The sequence below is a fragment of the Megascapheus bottae genome, chromosome 8, assembly GCF_031878675.1.
Source record: "Megascapheus bottae isolate mThoBot1 chromosome 8, mThoBot2.hap1, whole genome shotgun sequence".
NCBI lineage: Eukaryota > Metazoa > Chordata > Mammalia > Rodentia > Geomyidae > Megascapheus > Megascapheus bottae.
Window position 1 is genome coordinate 21,883,605 of NC_143516.1, and position 19,352 is coordinate 21,902,956.

The window sequence follows — 19,352 nt, forward strand, 5'->3', positions numbered from 1 at the left end:
CAAACTGGGTAGAAGAAAGAATTTTGGGTGTTTCTAATACAAAGATATGGAAAAATATTTGAGAAGATGGATGTGTTTAATGTTTAATACAGATTTATAAAAGTTTTGCGCATTAAAATACACACTGTACCCCCCAAATATGGATTTAGTGTTAATTTTTAAGATATATATGTATTATTTAAAAACAACAAAAGTATCCCAAAAGGTGGTTTTCCAAATTTAAGATGATGATATATACACTTAGGAGTTTACACATAGATAGAGATTGCTTAGCACATTACATTTTTATTTAAGCTGTGTGTTCATGACAGGAGGAGAAGAAAGTCAACTAGATTGTATGGTATGGTTTCTACACAGCCCATTGAAAGTCTTGAGGAGAGAGGAATTAAGAGTGCTACTGAAAAATAGAGCGTATTTGCTGACAAGAAGAAAGGACTTTCATCTAAGCATGGTGCCAATGAGAATTAGGAGGTGGAGAAAAATAGACCCAGGACATGTTTACATCCAAGTAGGCTAAGAAGGGCTGGTAGAGAATGGTTCACTCACCATTCAATTACAAACTGCATTTTGATCAAAAAAGTAATAGAGATTGTTATCTATGTCTAAAGTTTGGTCGAATCAGTGTTTCACTAGAGTTTGAAGAGGTGAGGGTAGAAGATAAATATAAAGAACATTCACTTACTAAATGGAATTCACTACATGTAGAGAATACATGTTTTTTTTTTTTAAGTTTAAGGTGAGTGAGAGGTGAGTCAGGAGTCAAAATGGCTCCAATTTGTTTATGGACACCATGATCTTTAACTTCAGCCAGGGCTTGAGAACTGGGGCCTGAATTATTACTTTGCCTGTGACTCACTCAGCTGAAGTAGAAGAATTCGTAGCTAAGAAATGTATGTACAGAATCCTGTTGAAATAATCAAAACTGGAATATCTCAGGGCCACCTATTACAGGTGTGAGATGGGAAATAGAAAACCAAGAAGGGACAAGTCCAGATGGGTGTCCGTGGAGAGAGGAGTGTTTTTGAATAAAAGGCTGACACGTCTAGAAGGACACTATTGGTTTTGGCAGAGAAGTTATTTTGGAAGACTTCAGAGGGTGATTTGGGTTGAGTGGCTGGGCCAACAGCCAGACTATGGGGATTTGAGAGGAGAGAACTAAAATTGTGTTTTCAACATCCTAATAAATGGCATTTCAAGAAATGTATTTAAACTTAGGGAAATATCATGCAAATTTAACTTCAGTTTTTGATAAGAACACCCAACCCAAGTCAGGCTGTGCGATAGTCATCTAAGCCCCTAAACGAATTCCATTTTACAAGTAGATGGCCCACCCCATCCTACCATACGATAACTATCAACTTTCTTATTCCACTACTCAGAATGCTTTGGTGGATAACCCTGGTGTGAAAGCATTTTTGAAGTATTATTCCTGTATTCTTTGCAACTGAGTCGTAGACAATGTCAAGAAATAGGAACCGAGTGCTAACAGTCCTTGAGGTATGTGGAACAAGGCTAAACTCCATGTGGAAGCTGTCAATGAGACAGTCTCCATAAGTCAGATTTCAATATGCTTTTCTGATTAAGATATAATCAGTAAGTACTTTTCTGTACTTTATTGCTTCATTTATCAGCCTTTAGTGATAGAGCCACCATTTGGGCCAAAAATCCACAAATCTTTTTTTTTTTTTTTTTAAGCTCAGGATGCTATTCCATAGCTTTTCTGTTCAACAGTAGTATTCTACCATAGCTTTACTTCTGTCATATCCAGAGATCTTATAAGGCTAATAAATAAATCTAACAAATATCATTCAAAAGTAAAGAAAAATATGAAAAGCCTCTTTTTTGTTTCAAAGAGTTTCAGAGTTTAGATACACTCTTTACTCTATTTACTTCAAGCATACTCCTTCCTTCCTTCCTTCCTTCCTTCCTTCCTTCCTTCCTTCCTTCCTTCCTTTCTTCCTTCCTTCCTTCCATATTCTTCCTATTGAACTTTGAAGTGTCCAATTAAACATTTTAAACTAATTTTTGTCTTTTCTTTTTTGGGGATTGAACCAAGGGCAAGTGCTTTGCCACTGAGCTATTTCCCATCCTAAATAAGCCATTTTTCATATACATTTTTCTCTTTCTTTAAAGTCTCTTAAAAGTTCTCACTACTAACTTCTCCATTTGGGGGTGAGGTAGACATTAGGTAGACTGGGAATGTAGTAAACTTGTAAAGTATACTGCCGGATCATAGAAGCATGAACAAAAGTCCACAGAAATATCAAGAAAAGTCAAATGAAATTACAGCATGAAAACATATAATTCCATTAGTAATGCTTTCCGCTTTTGAGGAATGTTCACTGATGCAAGACAATAAACCCGAGTTCCACATTCTGCTCTTACGTTTTGGACAATTCCTGCCCTAAAGATGTGTATTTCAGATGAAGAGTGCAGAAGGATCTTCATTTTAACACTTTCCTGTGGGAAGCCAGGTTGCTTAAACTTTTATTTCACAAATGTCTATGCTTTCTCCCTTTTAAAATTTCCCACAAAAAAAAAAACACTGAATACCTTGTATTCACTCCTCACATTGCTTGCATTTACAGATCAGATTTATGGAATATGGGAGAAAACATACCATTCCTCTTTGATGGTTATTTTCATCGATTCCATGCTTCTGTACTACATAATTCTCTATGCTATCCAAAACAGTAAGAGGAAAATCCATGAAGAATGCATTTTGTGCATCTGATAAGCATACGAGCAAATATACTTTTAAGAAATGCAAGAGTCCTCTAGCCAGCAAGCACAGCCTAGGGTATGATGAAAACTGAATCCGTGCACTCCAGTGGAATGCAACCCCAAGGCCAGGGAGGGTGTCCATTTGTTTTGCAAGCTGTGGCGATGGCACATTACATAGAGCTCCAGCCAGGCCTTAGTAAGCATTTTGGCAAAAATAACTTTTGTTAACTAGGTACATTTAGGCTTAAAATTTGTCAAAGTGTGAACTAGTGGTGTTTTACTAATGTTTCCAGAGAGCAAATGTGTTGATAGGCTTGGCAGAGATGGTCTGGGATAGTCATGTCACTAGCCAAGGAAAACCACTCTGGTAAAAAGTGGTGATCTTGTTTCTAGGAGAATGCCTAGGGAGGGCTTCCTTTGAAATATTTAATTTTATTTGTGTTTTTCCAGTTTACTCAGTCACTGGGACAGCTAATTTTAAGCAACCAGATTACAGTACTGCATTTTTCCAGCTCAAGGGCCCACAGATAAAAGAATCCAAAAAAGATGACTGTGCATCTGGTGGGAGTGGCCTTCCTGTCATGGTGGGCTCCCAAGCCATGCCAAACTGCTGTGCCTGAGTGCCAGTGCCTTCAGCTTGGCTGCTTTACCAGGCACTCAAGAGCAAACAGATTTCTGGAAGGAACTCAAGTCTTATCCAGAGATACTGGTTCCTTTTCAGTAGATGTTTACCAAATGACAGGCACCTCTTAGATTGAGAGTTGCTGCCTTTTCCATGTAAGTGGACTGAGTGTTAACTTCAAGACCATAAAGTGAAGTAATATTTAAAACTCAGAGGGAGGAAAAGCACGATTAAAATGATGTGGGCACGATTTTGTGGAAGCTTTGGTATATATATTACCATACATACAAAAGGGCAGTTCAAGAGTTTAATATGGGGATTAGGGAAACTGGGAAACTGTCAATGTACTGTATGTATTGATCTATCAAAATACTGAAATGCTTCCGAAGATATCTTGGAGACAGAGAGAAAGAGAGGGGGGGGATAGGGAAAGAGAGAGAGAGAGAGAGAGAGAGAGAGAGGGAGAGAGAGAGAGAGAGAGAGAGAGAGAGAGAGAGAGAGAGAGAGAGAGAGAGAGAGAGAGAGAGAGAGAGAGAGAGAAGAGAGAGGGGGGAGGAAAGGGCAGAAGAAGATAGAAAAAATGAATAGTTCTTGGCCTTGGAATGTGTGAGTCCAAGCCATAGTTACCCTTGTAGAACCAAGTGGGGATCAAGAATAGCACTTCTGTAAATCAAAATACAAATGCCTTTTAGTCATGTTAGCACATAAGCATAAATTGGAGCCAGACTGTCGGTCTATGAGCCTCTGCTCGGTGTTGGGCCATCAGCTGGAATCCTTCCTCTAGGGACACGCTGTAAAAATATCTCAGGAGAGGCAGCAATTATATCTTTTTTAAAGAAATGGAAGACTTTAAAAAATAATCTCTCAAGCTCTTGTAACGTTTGTTCCTTGGGGACACACAGCCCACTCGTACACTTGTCCATGAGACAGAAGATGTGTGAGCTCATCACAGAAGAAGGAAGACTAACTGGCTCTACAAACCAAGGCAGAAATTTCTCTGGATGTTTGAAAGTATCGGAACTCCTTGAATCAGCAGTAAGACATGAACTCATATTCGCTCATAAATCAGAAGGTAAACTGCAGTTGAGATGGCTGCGGTGAATCAGGAATGTGCGTCACAGTTCTTAGTGAGCACTTCAGGAAAATTTCTTCATTGAACATGTTTATTGAAAATTCAAATGTTGGAGAGAAAATTTTTTTTTAAAAATACATGAAAACAATAAGTGGGGAAAGAAAACGAAGACAACAGTCCAGAAAGACAGCAAGGAAAAGAAACAACAACAACAACAAGCAAGCAAGCAGGACCAAAAGAGAAAATGTTGCACTTAGGAGTTTTATATTGTTCCCAGATGATGTATCCATATAAATAGATAAAACCCAAATACACGCAAGTGTGTTTCAAGTAGCGATAGGGATGGAGTGGAAAAATTCTGGATGTAAAGATACAGAAGGGCATGAGGACAGGTGATGATGGTGATCTCAAAGACAACGCAGGCAGGACCCTTCTCAGAACAGAGCCCTGATAGGGGCTGACAAGACTGTGGGAAATGCTCAAAGCATGGGGGCTGGGTGAGAAGGCATTTCTGGTGTGAGGCTGTGAGAAAGCTCACAAACAGTGTGACGGGCTTGGCAAGGAAAAGAGAGGGATTCATATAAGAAAGAACAAAAGCAAATTCTTTCCCAAGTTGGATACACAGGAGATAAATGACTACTTACCTTGGCTAGAGGGTGATTCCTCTAAATCTGAATAGAGACAGAAAGGGAAGTGGCTCAAGAAAGTTTTCCTGTTAGAGGAATATGTCTGCTCATAGTATGATGGCTGGGAGAGAGCATTTCAGGAAGTAAGAGGGTCTGGAGCTGGGGCTGGGCCCCCGGGAAGGGCAGAGAGTGTGGCTGCAGGTGTGGTTAGCACAGATTTAGTGACAGAATGAAAAGGAGGTCCTTCTCCTTAGTCCCTCCCTCCCCTCAGAAAACACAGAGGGCATTCATGTAGAACTGGGAAGACGCTTGGAAGACCTGAAGTAACAGAAGGAAGAATGAATGAACTCAGCACCCACTGGGGCCACAAGCAGCTGCTACTGGAATCTGTGGCTCAGCTAATAGAGAAGCACAAGGGTAAAGACAGAGAAGTTTTATCCACAAGAAAGTTTACAGGGACACAAGGCTGCTACAGATCCTCTGCCATGGTGGTATCCATGTTAAAGCCATTTAGTGACTCATGGACAAACAAGCCACAGATGATGACCTTGCTGCTCAACCTGCTTTTTCACAGACCAGAAATGCTTGAGATACTGCACCCATCTATGGATCAGATATAGCCTGCCAACATCACTTGAAGACTCATATGCATGGAGTAAGCAGGGACTCCGGTCTTAGTGTCCCCCTGAGGGTCAGGGACCACTGAAGAGCTGACATGGTCTGGTTTCCTGGGATGAATGGATCTGAGTGCTCCAAAGGATGACAGGATCTGAGTCAATTCATGCGACCTCTCGAGCATAGTTTAAAGTTACTAATAAGGGTGCATTTCTCTATGTTTACCTACCTAGGAAGGTGAAGTATTAAATGGAAGGTACTCAGTGACTCATGGTATCACCTTTCCAAGTCAGGCAGCCAGCTACCTATTGGAAGCTTGCATCTCCAAGTGAAAAAATGAGCTAAATCTTGCTGTGAACTCAAAGGATTCATTCATAAGCCAAGTGTTCGATGTAAACAGCATATCTGCAGTCGAGTAAGGATTATTGTTAAGGAGTGAGAAACCAAGAAGGGGTTTGCTACCCAACGTATTTGCTGCGATCCACTTATAGGGATTCACCCCAACAGAAGTCCAATAAATAAATAAATTCCATCCCAAATGATTCAGCTAATACCATGACACACAGATCAGAGGGAAAGGACTGCAAAAATATAGTAAAAAACTCATAATGGAAAGAAAGAAGACAAATGGCTGAGACTGGCCAGGAGGGAAGCTGAATTGGAAAACATAGTCTGAAAGAAATCTAATATGATGGGAATGGCAAGGCATGCCCAAAACATTGGAACTTGGGGAGCAAACTGCTAGTGTCTAGGAAGTTTATGATGGGACCCCTTAGCTCCCTGAGGCCTGAGAGTGAATCATGAGCAGAGATTAAAGGGCTGAAAACTTCAGAGGAATTTATAGAAAGAAGTATTTTTTAAGAGACAAATATGGACCTTTCTATTATATTAGCTTCAAATTTGAAAAAGAAGTGATGGTTTTCAAGATACGTTTCCTCATCTAATCTGCTGCTAGAAATAACTTTGTAAGACTGGTCTCAAAAAATTAAGATATTTGGCTTCTCATCTATCATCTAGACCAGGAAAACAAATAAGTTCTCTAAAACTCAGCACACTGCTTGAGAACAGGAGTAAAAGGTTAACGATTTCTTTTAAACTCAATTTTTTGAGAAATATCACTGCCCTCGACTTGAATTTATTTTTGTCTATTCACTATATTTACACACACTATATTTACACACACAAACACACACACACACACACACACATACACACACACACCATTCTATCAAACGTATATGAGCAACCATGAAAGACACTTTCCATGTTTTAAGACTTGTGTATTCTTAATTCCTTTATATATATATATCCATATATATTGTAAAGGGACTATAAATTGTTATCTTTCCTACTTATTTAGCAACACTCATTAACTCTGTCTACTCAAAGCAGACTCGAGTATCCTTGGCTACAAAGTAGTGTCAATATCTCATAGCACTGAGGAAATTTCCCAACAGAGAGAAAGAATTTCTTTGGGAAGCATTTGATCTCCAAAGTTTCTGATTTCCTCAGAATTAAATGAAATAGATTACTCTTAATGAATGTCTGTATACTCTGTGGTGGGCAATTGACTGAGTTTTAATTAAATCATCCATAGCTGATTTAACCTTCCTAATCAAATAATAACTTTTATTGTTCTCTTTATGTTACATAGAATACAACTGATGTTCACAAAAACTAAATAGATGACCTAAGATCATGCAAGTCTGATATGGTGCTAGAATTTGAAATTAATTCTATCTCATTCTATACCCAAAGCCTTATTATTTTACTATTTTTTTTTGTCGATCATAGAGCTTGAACTTTGGGCCTGGGTGCTGTTTCTGAGCTCAAGGCTAGCACTCTACCACATAAACCACAGCACCACTCCAATGCTGAATTATTATTAGACAGTAAGTGCAGGCCTAAGGCATAGTGCTGACTCTGTCATAAGGGGATTATCTCTGAGCTACACTTCTAACACTTTCTTTGTTCTAATTATTTTCTACTGAGTCATATATCAATATTTAGCTTCGTGATTAGCTTGTCATTTAAAACCCAGGCTATACTTTTTTCTCTTCCCTGAAATCTTTTCCTAGGTGAGTATGTGTCAATTGTTTAACCCCAAAGTAACCAGTTTTCCAAATGAGCTACTGTTTTCCCAGTGTTTCTCTTAACACAGGTGTTGCCTAAAATGAGCAGATAGTATTGGGAGTGTGGATTTCAATTTTATAGTATATATATTATATATTATACATATATGACTACTACCTTCCATTCAGTCTTTTCTGTTGACTTTGCATTCTTAGTGTAGAATAATTTTTATAGAATCATGGTTTCATAGCAAATGAAGCATTCATGCCCCAAAGAAATCAAACCCCTAAAACACAATTGTTTTTAGTTCCTTTTACTTCCATTCCTCCTAAAAAAGAATGACTGAAACCTATGTTAAAAAAAAAAACTTAAGTATATGAGTACTTGGTTATTTGAAGTCGGATACAGAAGGGAGGAAAAGAAGATGAGAGGCGGGGGTGGGGGAGGAAAATGGAGACCAAGACATGAGAAAGGGTATCAATGTATGTGAAGTAATGCACCTTCTATCAGGTGAATATAATGAACCCTTCTATTAATTACAATAAAAAATATGAAAAAAACTTAGGTATTTCCTCCTTCCCTATCCTATGAAAACAAGATGAGGGGTGGAGGTGGGGGAAGGGAAATGGAGACCAAGACATGAGAAAGAGTATCAATGTTTGTGAAGTAATGCACCTTTTATCTGGTGAATATAATTACAATAAAAATATATGGAAAAGCTTAGGTAAAATAATATATACAATTAATCAAGAGACAAGAATAATCTTTATAACCTCTAAGAGATGATGGATAGTCCTGGGTTTCCCTCCAGCCCAATTTATAAACCCCCATTTTTAGATTCTTGCAGTGACGAAAACTGTGTGTCAATGTGTCAGCTGCAAAACCCATCACCTGGCTCATTGCCGCGCGGCAGATGCTGGAGTCCTTTACTTGCCTCTGGGGAAAGGATCGGGAATAGTTCTGCTCAGGGGAGGGAGTGCTGACGACTGAGTAGAGGCAGAAAGTGATAGCATACTGGGAAGTTCCTGGGAAATTTTGCCTTATTTATCCAGAAGCTTAAAAATTAATATGCAAAAGGTAATTATGCAAGGCTATTTATGAGCCAACGTGGCTTCCCTGAACTATTGGCTTGCACCAGTTTTCATTTTATAGGTTGTGAGGGGAAAATATGAAGTCACACGAACATACAGATTAAGATGCTGTTGAAGCGAGGTGTGAGTTCCAGCTGGCTCTGTCACTCACAAATTTTGTAATGCAGTATTGATGGCATAGGGTAGAGGGGAAGCCAAGGGGATGGTGAATAGGAAACTCAGTGCAATGCTAAGTACAGTGCCAGAAGTGAGGAATGACACTATTATCCACTACCTACATATGGGGGAGAGAAAGAGAGACAGGTAGACAGATGGGGGTGGTGATTTCCAGTCACAATTTTCCATCTCTGTTACATAAATCCCCATCATATTTTTAGGCTACTCCATAGCCCAGCTGTGCATTATAAGACTAAATACTAACCTTCTGCATGTCTGGAAATATATCTTGAGTCATCTCCCATTTGAGGGGGAAAATGTGTATTTTTACTTAAGTTTCTTCAACCAAGGGTGTAGATAATCCTTTTCATATCAGAGATTCCCTTTGGTATATTTATATTATCTCATTTAATCCACTCAGAAACTCCAGAAAGGAAATAGATTATAAAGCACTTTCAGATGAGGAAAGAGCCTCTGAGATCAAATGATTTGCCCTATGGGACATGCACACATGAGATTTGCTTCCAAGGTTGAGCTCAGAGCTCCTTCAACTGATGACTGCCTTGCAGACTACATTTGGAGCAACTCTGGGACTCTAAAGTCTTTCGGGGGTGACTGAGAAGGGTGAGGGAAAAGAAGGGATGAGGGGATTCTCTCCTGCATCTTTTCATTTAGAGGGAGCAGTCCTGCCTCCATGTGTTTGGTAGAAATAGAGTCCATGTGCACCCAGAATTCTGCCCAAAACCTCTGGAAAATCACTTTGTCATACCAAAAGGTTGTCCTCTAAAAAAGTATGCTGTGGAAAGCAGACTGATTTAAGAAGTGAAAAGGGCCAAAGATTCAGAACAATTTCAAGCTTAGAGGTCTCCTCACCCCTTTCCAAATTAATGGCTCTGGTCACTTGTACCACAAGCAGTGAAAATTCCCCACTGGTAGCTGTTCATCACACAGAATCTTCAACCCCACCATAGAGACATCAGGGAGCTAATGGATATATCAAATCTGATTCCAGATGATGCCTTACTCCAAAATAGCTCAAAATCTTGAATGTGATCTTGCATACAGAATGGTCATAAATGGTGAGAATTCCTCAAATTACTTTGACCATGGCCTATTAATGAACATATCTCAGACCAAGCTTTCCCAAGAAATAACATTTGGACAATCTCCCAGTATATTTCAAAAGATGACCTGAGACTGTCAGTGATCTGGGTATTTGTTCCAAATACAAAATCTGGGGCTTTGTCTCAGAACTACTGATTTAGGAACTTCGGGGGTGAGACCCAGCCATCTATGTCTAGCAAGCACTGCAAGTCTAGGCAACAACCATCTCTTCCTGAGCAATTAAGGAGGCTCTCCCCTCCTCCCCTAAATGTCATTCCCCAATTAGCAATTATAAACCATTTCAAATTGTCTAAAACATTCCAAGAGCTTGGCTGAGAAACTAGAAAAACCTTACCACAGAAAACAAGAAGCAAACATGCCAGTGCCTTCCCATCCCTCTATTCTTTCTTTGTCTCTCCTTGAAGTGCTTGAACTCAGGGCCTGAGCTCTCTTTTGGTCCAGGTTAGTGCTCTACCACTATGAACCATAGCTCTACAGTTCTGGCTTTCTGGTGGTTACTTGGAGATGAGTCTCATGGACTTTTCTGCCACAGTGGGCTTTGAACTATGATCTTCTTATCACAGCCACCTGAATAGCTATGATTACAGGCCTGAGCCACCATTCAGCTCTCTCCACAGGGCAGTGAGCCCTGTGTTATCCAGAGTTACACTTTGAGAAGAGAAGCTCAACTAACATCTTTTACTAAGCTACTTTTCAACAGGTTGAGTCAGGAACATCTTACTGACTAAAAGCCAATGGCAATTTCCTTAGTGTCATTTAAGAAGCATGCCAATGCCATGCACAGGTGGCTCATGCCTATAATCCCAGCTCTTTCAGGAGGCTGAGATGTGAGGATCATGATTTGTAGCCAGCCCTGGCAGAAAAGTCCCTTTATGTCCAATTAGTCACTCAAAAACTAGGGGAGCTATAACTCAAAGTGATATTGTACTATGCTTGAGCAAAAGGGTTCACAGACAGTGCCCAGACCCTTAGTTCAAGCACCATGACAGACTTTCCAGACAGGCAGTGATGTCTCTTTGCAGAGAAGTCCAAGAAATCTGCTGTTGGCTTTGCTTTTATGGACAGTGTATGAGTCAGTGAAGAGAAAGCAGTTCTATTGCTCTATGATATTTTTTTGACCAAATGAAAATAAGTACATAATGACATGTTTATCACATTCTTCATTTGTTGCCTTGATGCCAAATGATCTCATTATTTCTAAAGATCGGAATTCCAAGAAAGGATGAAGATTTGGAGTCATGAAATATGCTAAAAATCCACAGATCATTCTAAAAGATGTATTCTACCACTGATTACTCACAAGAGGACTGACATGGATGCTTGAGAACAGCCTCTAATGGTGTTTGCTTTGAAGGTTTCTTTATTTGGGGTTATGTGTTCAAGTTGGACTGTTTAAATACTTAGGGAAAATGAAACTTGGCTAATCAAAATTATTGCAATCAGTTCAACAGGATTTACGCTGTCTTTCTGATATGCCAATAATGCATCAGAAAAAATCCTTTAATTTGTTGTCTGCAAAGTCAGTAGACTCCATCAGTAACAGAATATGATCCAAATTGTATCCCAAATTATGAAGAATAATTTACTTAGGAATTTTATATTACAGATACTCTTGAAGAATAACCATATAAAAACTATATAAATGTATGCTATGAACTGAATGTTTATGTACACTGAAAATTTTGAGGTCCTAACTTCCAATGTGACAGTATTGGAATATGAGGAATTGGGAAAGTTAATGGATCCATAAGGATGGAGCCCTCACAAATAAGGTTAGTGCCCTTATAAAAAGACACAAACATTTTCTTTCTTTCTTTTCTACACCATGTAGGATACAACAAGAAGGCCAGAAAGCAGGCTTCATCCATTACAAAATATACTGATAGCTTGTTATAACTTATTTTTGGCCTTCCAAACCTCTAGAACTGTGAGAAATAAACAACTTTCAAGCTACTCAGTCAATGGTGATTTATAACTGCTGCATGTGGCAACTAAAGGGATTTAGAAAGTATATTCATTACAATGGACTTGGAGTTTGGCCTAGTGGCAGAGTGCCTGCCTAGCAAGCACAAAGACCCAGGTTCGATTCCTTGGTACTACATACATAGAAAAAGCAGGAAGTGGTACTGTGGTTCAAGTGGTAGAGCACTAGCATTGAAGAAAACCCAAGGACAGTACTCAGGCCCTGAGTTCAGTCCCCAGGACTTTTTGACAAAAAAAGAAAGTATGTTCATTATAAAAATAGATCAAAGGATTAATCTATATGATTAATACTAATAATCTAATCCATATGATTAATATTAATGGCCTACACATTCTTACCCTAAATGGAATTACACATATGTCCAGCACATATCATATATCCTGTCTAAGAGACAATTGCTTTATAAATGTAGAAATAAATCCTAATCATTTCATCCTGATTTTTAGACATCATCCTAATTTTAGATGCAATCATGACAAAGGGACTGAAAATTATTACCTTTTTATTGGTCTATCAGCACTATCTGTTAAAAAGAAACAAATGATGACATAGCATCCCTCCCCCAGTGTGCAAATTAGTAAATCACACTTGAATGTAATACACCATTCCTGTCTAGAAGACAAATTTACATAGTTGCTAAAAACTGTATCTTGGGCTGATACAAGATGCTATCTAGGTGTGGTGCTGGAAAGATAGAGCAAGACCCTTCTGTGGGAGTGATAAAAAAGGAATCAATATTAGATACAACTTTGGATGCAGTAATAGAAGTAGGACACACTGTTGCCAATTGACATGGGTTAGATTATGAGTCCTATGGAGTCAACAATGGGAAGAGAAATGGCCTGAGAATCTGTACTTAGCTGAGAAGCCTGGAGCCTCTCAGTCTTAAGAGAAACATTTGTACTGATGTGTAACAACAGTTAGGGAAAACTATCTCTGAACCCAACAACAAGAAAGAAAATCAGGGGAACAATTAAATCTCCTGTGGCTATGTTCCTGATCCTGGATGAGGGAAGAGTAAAATCCAATCAGTTACTGAGCAAAATACTTGTATTTACAATTCCAAAAGACCTGTCAGGCAAAAGATGGCATATTAAAGGGTGTTTGATAACAACCATTCCCTACTAAGTTCTTAGCGAATCATATTTTATAATTTCGTATTTAAAAATTTTGTAATATTTTAAAATCTATTTGCTACATTTTTTCAGAAGTTAAGTAAGAGTAAAAGAAAATTGGGCTGGTAAAAAAAGAAACCACCTCTAAATCATGATGAAAAGGGAATCCCATTCCTAATTAGCTTAGTAAAATTTGCCAATTCATGTTGAAGATTATTATGGCATTGCAAACAATAGACAATAAACTGCAACAAAACACTGAAAAGCAGGGTTAAGTAGACCCTTAGGGTGTAGAAGAGACAATCCAAAATTTTATATGGAATAATAAAAGACCCCATATAGCAAAAACACTTCTTAGCAGAAAAAACAGTGCAGGAGGAATTTCAATGCCAAACTTTAGACTCTATTACAGAGCTATAATTATCAAAACAGCTTGGTATTGGCACAAGAACAGGCCTGAAGACCAATGGAATAGAGCTGAGGACCCAGATATTAAACCACAGACAGATGGCCACCTAATCTTTGACAAGGGAGCCAAAAAAATAGAATGGAAGAAAGACAGCCTCTTCAACAAGTGATGCTGGCAGAACTGGTTAAGCACTTGCAGAAAACTGAAGTTGGATCCATCTTTGTCACCTTGCACTAGAATTAACTCCAAATGGATCAAAGACCTGGAGGTAAAAGCTGACACACTGAAAACTTTACAAGAAGGAATAGGAGATACACTAGGCTTCCTTGGTACAGGTCGAAACTTTCTTAATAAGGACCAAGATCACAACAAATCAGAGAAAGGCTGGATAAGTGGGACTGCATTAAACTGCAGAGCTTTTGTATGGCAAACGACATAGCTAGTAAATCAATTAGGAAGCCAACAGAATGAGAGAAGATCTTCACTAACCATACAACGGACAAAGGCCTCATATCCAAAATATATCAACAGCCCAAAAATTGAATCACTCCAAAACTAATCTCCAAAGAAACAACCATCCCATTCAAAGATGGGCCAAAGACTTAGAGAGTCTTCTCTGAGGAAGAAATAAGAATGGCCTATAGACACATGAAGAAATGTTCAACATCTCTGGTCATAAAAAAATGCAAATCAAAACAACTCTAAGATTCCACCTCACTCCAGTTAGAATGACAAGGATCAAGAAATCTACTAACAACAGATGCTGGAGGGGATGTGGTCAGGAGGGATCACTACTGCACTGTTGGTGGGAGTGCAAACTCATTCAACCACTATGGAAAGCAGTATGGCAGTTCCTCAAAAGACTAAACATAGAGCTCCCCTATGACCCAGCAATCCCACTACTAGGCATTTACCCAAATATCCAGAAACAAGGACATACTAAATCCACTAGCACAATGATGTTCATTGCAGCACTATTTACCATAGCAAAGATATGGAACCAACCCAGATGTCCCTCAGTTGATGAGTGGATCAGTAAGATGTGGTATTTATACACAATGGAATTCTATGCTGCTGTCAGAAAGAATGGCATCCCCCCATTTGTTAGGAAATGGAAAGACTTAGAAAAATCACATTAAGTGAAGTAAGCCAGACTCAAAGGAACATAGGCTCAATGGTTTCCCTCATTTGTCATAATCAGTAGAAATCTTGGGCTCTCATAGCAGAGATTTACAATAGAGCAAAACCTAGATACATAAGGCCATATAGTATGACACTAAATGAAAGGACCTCTAGGATATAGAAACAAAAGCCATATAATGAGTGATTGTTGTCCTTAATGTACTATGTTATCTCTCATCTCTTTTGCTGTCCCTTGGTTATCTCATATTGTTACAGTAAATCACTTTGTTATCTGATATATTGGATATATTAGTATTTGGTTATTTGAAATTGGATGAAGTATGGGGGTGGTGGGGAGGGAAATGGGGACCAAGACATGAGAAAGGATATCAATGTATGTGAATTAATGCACCTTCTATCTGGCGAATATAATGTAACCCTTCCATTCATTACAATAAAAATATATGAAAAAAAGAAACCACCTCTAAATCATGATGAAAAGGGAATCCAATTCCTAATTAGTTTTGTAAAATTTGCCAATTCATGTTGAAGAATACTAAGGCATTGCAAACAATAGACGATAAACTGCAAGAAAACACTTAAAAGCAGTGTTAAGTAGACCCCTGGAGTGTTTTTTTTGGGGGGGGGGAAGTGTTGAGAACAGATGTGGAGACTGAACTTGCTAGATACACTTGAGATACACCTCTAGATGCTAGCTGTATTAGGCATTTTTAAGGGAGTATTTCCATTTCCTGCCCAGACAGGCCTGGACTGCCACTGTCCTACTTACGCTTTCCCATTTCTTTTAGATGACAAGGGTGTGTCACTGCACCCAGGCTTCCATTATAATTTGAGCAACAGGTAGGTGACACCATACCCAGACACTGGCTAGCCGCAAACTACCTTCTGAGTGTCAAGGATTAAAGTCTTGAGCCACTGTGCTACCTTGACCTTGTGTTTTGTTTTATTTTTATAAAATCAAGTATAACAAGATTTGTTGGAATAAAGTGTCTTAATTGCTTACCTTGCCATATTTCTGAGCATAAGACCCTGTGAGCAGTGAGTGGAAAACAATAATGGTTTCATCCAAATCCCAGACAAAAACACGCTAGAGAGAAAATATCAATATCAAAAAGTTATAAAACTTAAGGAAGCAAACCCTTTTGCAAGTAGAAAACATCACCTTTCATTATCACATATAGTTTTGACACTGTTTTGTAGAAAAGGACTGCATTCAGTTATTTATTTTTAATTTTTCAACTCTAGGTCTTGTCAAATTGTCAGAACATAGGTGAAATGAATGATCAAGCTTAAATGTTTTATGTAATAATCTGAATGAATTCATCTAAACATTTTCTTATAGATAGTACAAAAGTAGATGCATAGAGACTATATGACAGAAGTATGACTTTTAAAACTGTTATACTTCATGGAGTTTTATGCTAGAGAAATTCAGTATAAAGTATGGAAGGAAGGAAGGAAAGGAGGAAAGAAGAAAGGAAGGAAGGAAAAAAGTGAAGGAGGAAAGAGGGTGGGGGAGATTTGAAAGGATCTCTGAATTACCCTTAAATTGAATTGCAAAATGTGGACCCTTGGGTCAGACTAAGCTAGCAAATGTGTTATTTTGTCTGGAAAGGTATCAAACTGTTCATTGACATTTCAAAATTGGGAGATTTCATACAAACACCAGTGATTTGATTTGGCAGAGAATCTGGAGACTAGAACATGCCGACACATGACTAGACACCCCATTCAGCCTAACGACAGGGTCCTGGATTGGGCTGGGCTTTGCCCTCATAGTCTGATATGAATTGTATCATCTGCCAGATTCTTGATGGCATTTGAATTTTCCAGTTTTATTCAAATAAGCCTTTTATGAGGAGACGACTGAATTATTCCTCAATTTATACTACATCTAGACTCATCTACTTTTCTCTACAATTTCAACTCAAATTTCAAGACAGTTCTGACAAAGATAATCCATTCATTTCATAATATATCTCTTTAATATTAATTTGGAAATGTAATGGTAGCATCATGTACAAATACATCACTCAATAAAATAAAGCAGCACATAACATTCTTTAAAAATTAGTAAGTATACCTCCAAGTCACTGTCAGGAGGTGGGGAAGGATTATTTTTTCGGCCTCTTCCTCGAGACTTTGAGCCAGAACTTCTGCATGTTCTGTCTTCAAGATCTTTGATAGGTGTGGAAGGGCTCTGCACCGTATCAAACTCTCCTACAAATAATATAACTTTGGTCAACAAGTGTGCTTCATTTGTTGATCAGGCATGAGCCTCTATTATTCATTGTCTTAACAAATTCCTATATAATAGAAACCTTTAAGTTAGTAAACCAAAATGATATAAATTGTCCCAAGCACATATAATTCTAATTTTGTCAAAAATATTGTGGACCATAAAAACCACCCTTTGCTTTAATCTGTATAATCTATTAAAACCAAATGTGTTATCCTCCATTTGTCTTCAGCTTCCTATCTATACCCTCACCTGTATTTTTTATCTACATTTCAATCTATCTTTCCTTTACTTTGGGTCACAGCTCAGAGAAGATGTCCTTCAGAGATCAATCTCACTCCTCTATGTCCTAACCTGACTCCCAGGGAATTACCACCCATTCATCAAACCTCTCTCATCCGCCCTTTTACCTCCTTGGGCTGCTGACAAGTGACAAATCCTTCCTCTTGGCCTTGTACTTCCATCTAGATAGTTTCTGCCTGCTACTGTCCCTTTCAAATAAACCTTAGTAAAACCAGAGAGAATTACTAGTGCTGAAATATGACCAGGAATATAGAAATATGACCAGACATCAATAGGACTGCATACATAACTTAAACTATTTTGGTAGCCACATTTAAAAGAGAGAGAAAGGAGAGACAAGTCAAATTAATTCACCTATGAAAGTTAGCTCAATACATACAAAATATCATTTCAGCATATAATCAATACACAAATAATCAAGAACATGTTTTACTTTTATTTTTTTAATAATCAAGGACATGTCTTCCTTTTTTTTTTCCAAGTTCATCCAATCCACATCCTCCTACCTTCCAGACTTTTAATCAGATTGACTTCTGGATGTCCTACCAGTGTCTGCTATTCTGATCGATCTAAAGCTAGCAGTAGTGTTTCTTAGGACTTAGAGGATTCTAAACTGTGGCCGACTGTGCTAATGTTAATGAGACAAAGGAAGCATCCATGAGCTACAGTGTAACACATAAAAGAGCCAGATTTACTGAAGGAATTTAATTGCTTCACTCATACTCTCTATCTTCATTTAATTCTATATTAAAGCCAGGTCATAGTTGCTACATTTTTTGGCTACTAAAGTAAATCAGGTTTATATTTAATCTTGTTTAAGTCTTGCACATAAAAAATAAAGATTTTTTTAGTAACCTCAGATAGCAGTCACATTAAACTTGTTATGCATTTTTAAATAGAAAGATACAATGTATGAATTTAGCTTTATCGCTCAGTAGAAGAAAAGTAATTCTCAAGACATCCAAGTAGAAACTAACAAAGATAAAAATAAATCCAAACTAGACACACTTAGGTAAGGCTTTTTTTTTCCCTGGAAAATAGTAATATTTACATAACTTCCTATCATTTCTTTTGGACTACAATGTTTTCTTTGGAAGATATTGAGCATGCCAAGAAAGGATCAAAAATATTTCTATGCTACAAAATTATTTATTCTTAAAGTATTGTTGGAACAACTCATTGTGTGAGTGTGTGCGTGCGCGCATGCATGTGTGTTAGTATTAAGAATAGATAACAGCAAAGTTTATAAGTTATAGTAAATGACATTTCAACTTATTTGTATAGGCATTAGATATTTGAACAGGTTTTGTTCAATTCTTGGAAGGACCTTAAAAGGATCTAAGTCTGAGGAACGTGGTCCCCAGCCAGCCCAGGCAGGAAAGACCCCTAACTGCAACAAACCATCAAAACCTGGAAGTGGGGTTGTGCTTCCAAGTGGTAGAGCGCCAGCCTTGAGCAAAAGAGCTCAGGGACAGTGCCCAGACCTTCAGTTCAAACCCTACGACTGACCCCCCCAAAAAGATCTAAGACTTTGAACAAAATACAAGTAAAAGCAGGGTGATGGTGGCTCACACCTGTAATTCTAGCTATTCAGGAGGCTGAGATTTGTGGACAGCGGTTCAAAGCCAGCTCAGGCACGAAAGTCTGTGAGACTCTTATCTCCAATTAATTACCAGAAAACCACAAGTAGCACTGTGGCTCAAGTGGTAGAGTGTTAGCCTTGAGCTGAAGAGCTCAGGGACAGCACCCAGAATGAATTCAAACCTCATGACTGACTCCCCCCACCACATACACATACAAAAAAATACAAGTAAAGTATATAATTCTTTTTGGTGTTTGCTTTTTAAAAATTTTTCTGTTTTTGCTGTTTTGTTCTTTTGTTTGTTTTTTTGAAAATAGGGTCATATTGTACAGTTTAGGCTGGCATCAAAACTGTGATTCTTCTGATAATAGGTTAGGAATTCAAGCAACTCAATACAATGCAAACAAATAACCTGATTTTAAAAAATGCACAAAGGGTCTGAGTAGAATTTTTCAGGGCCCTTGTGCTTACTG

The 19,352-nt window shown here is 38.2% G+C and overlaps 1 protein-coding gene across 1 annotated transcript in view; it reads right to left on the reverse strand.

Moving 5' to 3' along the window:
- Eya4 (EYA transcriptional coactivator and phosphatase 4) overlaps positions 1 to 19,352 on the reverse strand; it is a 216,727-nt gene that overhangs the window by 16,853 nt on the left and 180,522 nt on the right. The window contains exons 11-12 of the mRNA XM_090337647.1: positions 16,839 to 16,975; positions 15,759 to 15,842 (exon numbers count right to left, since the gene is read on the reverse strand). Coding sequence (XP_090193773.1) covers positions 15,759 to 15,842; positions 16,839 to 16,975 — 221 coding nt within the window. The remainder of the gene's footprint in view (positions 1 to 15,758; positions 15,843 to 16,838; positions 16,976 to 19,352) is intronic.